Here is a 9,390-nt window from a genome sequence, read left to right on the forward strand (position 1 = left end):
GGTGCCAACCTGCCCCCCCATCCAGCACTTATACCAGTCTGGGGTCAGGAAACAGGCAGGTGGCATCACTGCAGACTCTTCACTCCTCACAGACCCACCGCGAATGTACATGAGAATATTTCAACTCAATATTTATTTCAGGGTCAATAACTTAATTAGTGCAGACCTTTATTGTCAATACTGTAAACACTCTCTACCTCATGTAAATTAACCGTCTGTTACATAATAACACATTTATTGTCATGTTTAACTCGACATTTTTGCACCTCTGCACTATTATCTCATTTAGAACTGTACATATCAGTCGTTGCTCATTTTGTGTTTATTGTTGATATTTATGTTGTACTTTTTGTACATTTAGAGTACAGTTCACCAAAGTGTGTTTGTGAGCATAACTGGACAATAAAGCTGATTCTGAACATCTAACTTAATTCTTTTAAACAAATTCCTTTGAAATGTTTTATTTTTAAGAATACAAACAAAGACATTTCTGTCCATCAATGAATTTAAAAAATACTCCTGCTAATTTAGCTGAAGTGACTTTTCTTTATTTCTTTTTTTTCAAAGAGCATGCAGGAACATTTGATAAGTGATTTCAAATTTGCACATGAAAATAACTCTGTAGCCAATGGGGTTGTATGGATACATGTCATGAGGTGATTGGTGGTTGAGGTGTAACAGGACACTCTGAAAACATTTAAATTGCACCAATGTTCTCCACGAGGATATTCACAGAAAGATGGGTGGCATGACACGTCTTCTGCTTTTACTCTGTGCTGGTGAGTGGCTAATGTTTTCTTTTCATGTGTACTGGTACTTAACTGTCATAGTCAGCGTGCTTTTAACAGAATTCAACTTCCTCCAGAAAGCTAGCACACTTGATTTCCCCATGTCCAAACTCTGAACAACAGTTATTCTCTGTGACAATCATTGTTCCAACTCACAGTCACCTGGTGGGTACCTCTCTCTTTCAGGTGTGACAGCGAGCACAGCTGTGGATCTACAGAAGAGAATCGTTGGAGGTAGACCATGTCAAACACGTGATTACCATGTTTAAGTGGAAGGATATAATGGGACTGTTCACTTCATGTGTGGTGGCTCTCTGATCAGTGACCGCTGGATTCTGACTGCAGCTCACTGCTTGAAGAGGTGAGAGAGAAAAAAAGACTAAAATGATATTCTCCTGTTAAAAAATGTACTGTGGTATTCCTGATAACATTCCCAACATGAAGATGGCATTGCTTATATTCAGTAATGACAAACCCGATATGAAAATGTGTTCTCAGTCATTCACTGATGTGTTTATTCACCTCTATTTGTAGACATGTAACTGCATATGTAGGTCCAGGTCTTATAGAAATGGATATCACACAAAATGAGACCTTCAAAGAAAACGGAAATGGAAGAGAACATGACCTCATGCTGCTGAAGCTACGTGACTCCACTCAAATTCAACATGTAAAATTTCCAACCACTACTGAATGTAATCAACGTAACAAACTGTGAGTATTGATGTCACCTCTTTAATTCATCTCAAAACTCAACTTTTGAGGAAAAATAACAAAGCAAAACAAAAGTATGTGAAAGTTGTTAATTTAATTTTCTTGTCCTATTATGTTTCAGACAAACAGTCGAGATTGCAGGTTATGCATCCAAGTTCATGGGTCCAAATAATGAAAGAGGTAAAAAAATATATATATAAAGCAATTACTTATCATTAATACATTTACTCTTTTATTTTCATCACTTTTTCTTGTTTTCTTGGTAGAATTACAGCACTTTTAAAAACACATTATTATTATTTTTTGAACAAACTTAAACATCAAATATGTTTAACAGAAAAGTTTCCTCTTCTCAAACTCAATGCAGCAAATTCAAGCTCTGTTTAGTTCAGGAGACTTTTAGTGAAGGGCATACTTTATTTATTAACTCTATAGGATACATGTTTGAATTCATTTAATAAAGTATTTTTAAAAATCCGAGTCCAATGAGGAGTTTTCTTAACAATGATAAAGTTTTATTTTAATTAAATATGTTCTTTTTCTATTCTCGTAGGAAATGACAGACCAACAACTCTGCAGTGTGCAGACATTCCCGTTGTCAGCTGTGAGACCTCTAGGAACTGTTTGCAGCGCAGCCTTCACCCAGATGACCTGTCCAGACTCTACCAACGCTGGTTCTGTGGACAATCTGATACAGTGGATATATCTCTAGTGAGTTTGAATGGATTTTAACTTTGTTTGTTTGATACAGTCATTGGGTGTTTGACCATTTTACTGATTCAAAGTTTTTAAACAAATGATACAGTTTAAATCTCTTCCACAGGGAGACTCTGGTGGAGGAGTGGTGCACGGTTCCAAGATTTACGGGGTCATTAGTTTCACGATGAATGGTACTCATGCCTGTGTTAAACCAGCTGCATTCATGGATGTCTGTCAACCGAGATACAAGGACTGGATCAGGAGGATTACGGGTTTGCGAACCATCTAACCCTCCATGTATTCATTTAGAGTGAAATGTCCCCTCATTCAAGAGACATTCACATGAATTGGAGTAGTGAGTTTCTTTACATTTTCAATTGATAAATGTTAATTGAATAACTACTAGGCCTAAAGTTTTTATTATTAAGCCCTTCACTCTGCTAATGTTGCTGAGTGCTGTGCTCTTGATGGATTAATGTCGGGTCTTTGTCGATATAAATAACAAAGAGTAAGGTCTTTTACCTGCTCCTTTTTAAATGTATCTCGAGATAACATTTGTTATGAATTGGTGCGAAACAAATAAAGATTGACTGACTAATCAGATAAATATAATCATACTTTTAAAACATAACTATCAATTTATCAATATATTATCACCTGTTCAGATTCATACTGTTATACTTTGGGGGGGGGGGGGGGGAGAAAACATGTCTAAAATTGTGTATTTTATATAAACAGATTTGGTTTTGCTTGTAACCATTTGGTCTTGTTCTCGATTCTTTAAGAAATAAATCAAACGTGACTCCTTTTCAACAATTGTGAATTGAAAATAAAATGATGACTCACAAATCATTGTGAATGTTTTTATGCTTTTGGACACTTGGTGAAGATGAAACAAGTTGGGGAAAGACATAAAATACATATTTCTGTTAGAAAACTACAATAATATTAAGGAGATGAGCACACACTTGTAATATCAAACGCATGTCCATACTTTTAACTGAGATGATGACACCTTTAGTAAACTTGGACCTATTTTTGTCCGAGCCCCTGTTGAACTGTTGTATCACCTGCACACATTAGACCAACAAGAGTTGGGGTCCAGCGAGGTTTACCTGCTCGGTTTGTTTGAAGACACTAACCTGTGCGCCATCCACGCCAAGAGGGTCACCATCATGCCCAAAGACATCCAGCTGGCCCGCCGCATAAAACTCCATAATACAGAAAACAAAGGTTCTTTTAAGAGCCACTTCACCCCACTCAGAGCTGCAGGTCTCCGCCACAACACTACAACTGTTCATGTCATTACACGAAGTGGAAACAATCATAGAGAAGATTTTGAACATGATATTAGATTCCCAGCAGCCATCCTTTAAACTCATTCATTATCCGTTTTTCAAGTATCTGCAATAAAGGGTAGATTCTTGTCACTATTTTCAAAGTGCAAAATATACATTTTGGACATATGATGATTGAAAAAAAAAAATGATGTTACATGGGGCACTTAAACTCGATTGCCGCCCTTAATGCGTAGAAGACGAGATTTCTGCGGCCGTCAGACTTCTCTAGTACCGGAGTTAAGAGGAGCAATTAGGTTAAAAAAAGCTTCCATCCGTGACTCTACGAAAAGGACCAAAATGACATAACTTGTAAGTTAAACTAGTGATGTGTCGGTCATAAACGATTCGTTCAAAACGAACGAATCATCTGGGTGAACGAACTGAACTGAATCACTTATTGAAAAGAGTCGTTCATTTCTCAACGTCAGTTGCGCTCTCCTCTCTCCTCTCTCACGTCTCTCTCTCCAGACTGTAAGAGTCGCCCAAAGCCTGCCCTCCCTCTCTCTCTCTTCATGTCAGTGATATGTACTGACTGAACCAACAGGACGGAGTCGGTCGGGAGCTCTGTGTCACTAAAGCCCGCCCCTACTTCTCCCTCTCATGTCTCCAAAATTGAGGAAGTAGAAAATATATTATTTAACATTTAGGTGTCGCGAAAATGTATGTGCTTTTTATAGCTGCCGTCAGTTTACAAACGGCTTTTATATCCAACTTAATTTAACTCAGCTGACTGTTTTAACATCTACTAACGATCGTGTTTCAGTCAGGACAGTGTGTGTGTGTGACTGAGGCTGGTGACTCGCAGTCTCGCTCGTTCACGTTCATTGAACGAACTGAACGAGAGCTCCGACATGAACGAACTGACAGGAAGAGCGGAACTGTCGTTCATTGAACGAACTGAACGAGAGCTCCGACATGAACGAACTGACAGGAAGAGCGGAACTGTCGTTCATTGAACGAACTGAACGAGAGCTCCGACGTGAATCACTGAACGAAATGAGAGGAAGAGCGGACGAACGAACTGAACGAGAGCTCCGCCTCCGAGTCACTCTCTTCCTCTCAGTCAGACAGTCAGTGAGTGATTTGTGTACTGAACTAGTGATGTGAAAAGCAGTTCTTTTCAGTGTACTGAATCAGTAGAATCAGTTCAGTAAAGTGATTCGTTCAAATGATTCGTTCACCGAATCGTTCAATACTTGCAAACTGTAGCTTTATCCAACTAAATTCTCAGCTCATTGGTTTATTATTCACCACCGGCTGTTCGCGAGCAGAACTAAACGTTCGGTCGTATTTCAGCTTATTAAATTCTGATTCACAGACAGAGCTGCAGAGAAGTAATGAACGATTCGGTGAACGAATCTTTAGAACGAATCACTTTACTGAACTGGTTCTACTGATTCAGTACACTGAAAAGAACTGCTTTTCACATCACTAAGTTAAACAGTTGGGTTATAATGTAATGATCTATTGTAAAGTGTTAGTTAAATGAGTGTGAATAAAGCTCTCTAGGTGATGTGTGTGGCTCTTAAAAGAGCCTTTTGTTTAGTATCCAGGTGGAGTAACAGGTTTAACCTCCGAAGCCGTACAGAGTGCGGCCCTGTCTCTTCAGAGCGTAAACCACATCCATGGCGGTGACGGTCTTCCTCTTGGCGTGCTCGGTGTAGGTGACGGCGTCACGGATCACGTTCTCCAGGAACACCTTCAACACACCGCGGGTCTCCTCATAGATCAGACCGGAGATCCGCTTCACACCGCCACGGCGAGCCAGACGGCGGATGGCGGGCTTAGTGATTCCCTGGATGTTATCACGAAGGACTTTACGGTGACGCTTGGCGCCTCCTTTGCCGAGTCCTTTCCCTCCCTTTCCGCGACCACTCATTCTGATAAGATGATAATTCTTCTGAAGACGAACTGACTCTGAACCGGAGAGAGTCCGGATTTAAATCCTCCGAGCGGACGTTGAGGAAGAAAACCAGCTCGAGCTCAGCCCGCCACTTTTCTCTTCCGATATGAAACTAGACAATGTTAGCCACTGCATATCCGGTTACAAACTGAAGCCTTCAAAATAAAAGCTCCATAATTGGCGGTTATAGTTGAACGGGCCTCTTAAATTCACAACTGTTTGATTCTTTGGTATTATACATCTTACTTGGTACTAACTTCCTGTAGTCCATCCATGAACTCTTATCTTCATTTATATATTTATGTAGTGCCATACTGTTTGGTCCTGTGCCTTTGGGTAGTCAGATTCTGTCCTTGTTGTCAAACATTTAAAAATGGAGTTTAAGTTAAGTCTTTGTGACTGCTTGATGAATGAGGAAGAGCCTAATTTAATACAAATCAAATATAAGATGGCAGTGTTTAATCTGTATGTGGAAATTATATTTCAGTGAGAGTCAGTTAAACAACATAATTACTGTATTGAAGATTAAAAAAAAAAATAGTAATTAAAATTGATTTTGGCACAAAGAAGTGATATGGATGATCTGTGATTCTGGCATGAAACTCAAATACATTTAGCCTTACATTAAAATAATCGTATTACTCTGCAGCCTTTCATTTGTACGTTGTTTTTAAAATGACTTGATCAGTGTTATTATTACATCTATTTACAGTATCTGCTGACAGTAACCTACAGGGTTATTTGTTATAATCTCAGCACACTGTAACTGTGAATCACGGTTTTTCTCCTCCCCGGGAATTATGTCTTCACTTGTTCGGTTAGGAAAACTTGATGAACTAGTTTAAGCCTTGTACTGTAGATTGTATGATTAATAAAAACTCTACATAGCCTTTAAGTAATATACTAATCTATTAATGTGTGTATTTATTGATTTATATTAAGCGCTTTCAGTCTGGTGTCCGTAAAGCGCATCTACCTAAACAAGCAGTCTACACACGAAGTATAACATGTGAAAATGTAAACTCTATGAAAGCCTCCATTTTCTTTTCTTCTCCTGTCAGCGCCTAAAGTATTTTAAGACCTGACTTGAAGACATTTGTGTTTTAGTGACTACTTAATTTTCACTGTAACAGGAAGAAACTCGATAGGATGTGTGTGTGGCTCTTAAAAGAGCCTTTGTGGTGTTGCGTTCAAGGACGACTTATTTGGCCTTGCCAGCTTTCTCGGCCTTCTTGGGCAGCAGGACAGCCTGGATGTTGGGCAGCACACCGCCCTGAGCGATGGTGACGTTAGTCATGAGCTTGTTGAGCTCCTCGTCGTTGCGGACAGCCAGCTGCAGGTGACGGGGGATGATCCTGGTCTTCTTGTTATCACGGGCTGCATTTCCAGCCAGCTCCAGGATCTCAGCCGTCAGGTACTCAAGCACCGCCGCCAGGTAGACGGGAGCTCCGGCGCCGACACGCTGAGCGTAGTTCCCCTTCCTCAGCAGCCTGTGGACCCGGCCGACAGGGAACTGAAGCCCGGCCCGAGATGACCGGCTCTTCGCCTTTGCCCTGGCCTTCCCGGTGGTCTTTCCTCTTCCAGACATGTTCGATATTAATTTCTATTCTATAACGAAATGTGAATTAATTTATCACCGTCGACTCTCTGTTTATATATTCTTATTGCTCCGCCTAGCTGACACGTTATTGGACAAAGCTAGCGTATGTTGTATCGTCCAATCAGGAGCGGAACTTTATTATGCAACTTCCGTATATGCTTCTGGGGGATTTTCAAAATACAGGAGGCTACTAACTTCTAAATGTAAAAGTTCACTTTCTAACATATTTGCTTTTTTGATTATAGTCAGACTTGTTTGAGTAAACAAGGCATTCAAATATAAAAAATAAAACATAATAATGTACATTTAGAAGAGAGGCCGTGTAGAAATGAGACAAATTCAGATAGGATACAGATACAAGATAAGGTATTGCCTAGGCTACTCCCTTCATCCCCCATTAGGAAACCTGATGACGTGGGATTGCAAGCGGAGGAGGTCCAGTTGTACAGTTGGACTCTTGAACTGATGATTGTATGTTTATTTCGAAGCACAAAAGACCACATAAACCACTCAAACCCCCGTAAGAGCTTAATGCCTCTCAGGGGATCGCTGAACAATAAACATTTGACTTGTTACCGTTCATTTGCTGTTTACATTTAGCCTATTCCTTTACTTTTCTGTCCCTAACAAGTTCATCTTTTCCTATTCAAGCGGCTTGACAACGTTTCTTACACCGGAAGTTTATTAATTCCCTTCAAAATAAAAGCTATTCTTTGTCCAAACAGTAAAGTAGCCTTAGCTTGATGGCATGCAAAATTCAAAATAAAAGACAAAATATACTGACAACAAACAACATTTTCTTGAGAAAATCTCTTGGTTTCTTGGCTAACTTTAAGTGAGTTACACAAGTAGCCTAATTCCCCTGGAGGTAACACTGGAGGCAAAAGTCAGGGGAGAAGAAGAGTCCATCGGGGGTGACCATCTTCTGTGAATCTTGTATCTAACAAATGGGCATGGATATTTAATATTTCTATTTATCAGATGGGCATGGAGAAAACCGTAGCGTACCTTCACTTTGCATACCTTGATATACCAAGTACACCAGTAGCCTATACAGCGTGTTACAGATTCCATCTGGACCTCAGGGAACATTCATAAAACCCTGTCGTATGATCAATGATACATTTAAGACAATAACCTAATATAAGAATTCCAGTATGTCATTAATTTCCATGGAGAGTTCAATCAGTACTTGATATCATGAGCTGTGCTCCCGAAGCCAGAAAGCAAAGATGTCATCAATTTTGGAAGTGCTCCAAAGAATAGGAGATAACAGATTTTGTGGACCTGCAAAATATTTGTTTTGTTTTTACCCAAAGACGCTTTATTCTGTTAAAGTTTAGTCAGTTCTGAAATAAAAAGGTTTTAAACTTGATGCTCTTATGTAAGATCTTTCCAAAATCACACCATTGTTGTTAGATGTAAGCGAGAGTTGTTCATTTTGTCTAAATTAAAGTGGTTCCCCTCTAATATCATTGCTGCATTTATCTGCATATTTTCAGATGGACGAATGTTGGAAAAACATTTTCCAGGGACTTCCTTTGGAAAGAAGGGCATATTTTGCTGAAACTAGTAAAAGTGGCTGTACTTAAATGACTCCAGTGTCCTGCCAGCTGGTGAGGAACGTGATGGTACCCTTTAGATACAATGATGTCTTAAACTGTTGTGGTAATTATGTCAGAAACCTGATGGCACGATAACAACACTTGTGGTGGCACAAGGCACGAGTCACTTTGCTTCAGAGCCCTTCAGATGCTTACACACCTCGTACTGTCAGGGTGGACTAAAGGAAGGACCAAATGCAGTGTGAAAGCATCCCTATCTTACATCTTGGACATGAAACTGGTGGGAAAGCTGATCTTCTCTGTCCCACATTTTTTACTTCTTTAAATCTAATCTCATTTACCAAGCTGTAATGTTGGAAAGAGAAATGGGAATAGTCAAGAGAAGCAATGCCCCTTTCATCCGGTTACATCTCAGTCCCTGATATGAAATAACAATACAGGACAGTCAGTTGGAAAAGGGCATGCACAGAGAAACAAGTAATGCATTTATGTTTCTACATGTTTCTATTTGTTATACACTTCTGGGGATCACATGATTAAATGTTTCATTGAAAGTGTAACTTTAAGTTTCAGTATCAGTTTGACCTTGAGGATGGAGTTACTCCTCAACCCAGCACTTTACTGAGATTCATTTCTGTAAAAATAAAACCAATACACTTTCTTTTTGTGCTACAAATACAGCACAACAAAATGATCCTGACACATTTATCTGAAATAAAATCATTTCTTAATGGTGCCGTATTAGCTCTATATTGTTGAGGTAATTTCAAATTGAAATTTG

At 39.4% G+C, this 9,390-nt stretch overlaps 3 protein-coding genes across 3 annotated transcripts; 1 reads left to right on the top strand and 2 right to left on the bottom strand.

Moving 5' to 3' along the window:
* The first annotated feature begins 503 nt into the window (after positions 1 to 503).
* LOC114920492 (kallikrein-8-like) lies at positions 504 to 2,898 on the top strand. The gene is made up of 6 exons (XM_065957471.1): positions 504 to 779; positions 975 to 1,149; positions 1,323 to 1,502; positions 1,624 to 1,682; positions 2,056 to 2,213; positions 2,326 to 2,898. The coding sequence occupies exons 2-6, from the start codon at positions 1,088 to 1,090 to the stop codon at positions 2,488 to 2,490; spliced, it is 624 nt and encodes a 207-aa protein (XP_065813543.1). The 5' UTR covers positions 504 to 779; positions 975 to 1,087; the 3' UTR covers positions 2,491 to 2,898.
* A 2,060-nt stretch (positions 2,899 to 4,958) lies between these two features.
* On the bottom strand, positions 4,959 to 6,096 carry LOC109987889 (histone H4). The gene has a single exon (XM_020639150.3). It carries the CDS (start codon positions 5,418 to 5,420, stop codon positions 5,109 to 5,111), a length of 312 nt encoding a protein of 103 aa, XP_020494806.1. The 5' UTR covers positions 5,421 to 6,096; the 3' UTR covers positions 4,959 to 5,108.
* Positions 6,097 to 6,483: 387 nt separating this feature from the next.
* LOC109987882 (histone H2A-like) lies at positions 6,484 to 7,038 on the bottom strand. The gene has a single exon (XM_020639140.3). The coding sequence runs from the start codon at positions 7,030 to 7,032 to the stop codon at positions 6,646 to 6,648; it is 387 nt and encodes a 128-aa protein (XP_020494796.1). The 5' UTR covers positions 7,033 to 7,038; the 3' UTR covers positions 6,484 to 6,645.
* Between the last annotated feature and the right edge of the window lie 2,352 nt (positions 7,039 to 9,390).

Source organism: Labrus bergylta, chromosome 7, assembly GCF_963930695.1.
Source record: "Labrus bergylta chromosome 7, fLabBer1.1, whole genome shotgun sequence".
Lineage (NCBI taxonomy): Eukaryota > Metazoa > Chordata > Actinopteri > Labriformes > Labridae > Labrus > Labrus bergylta.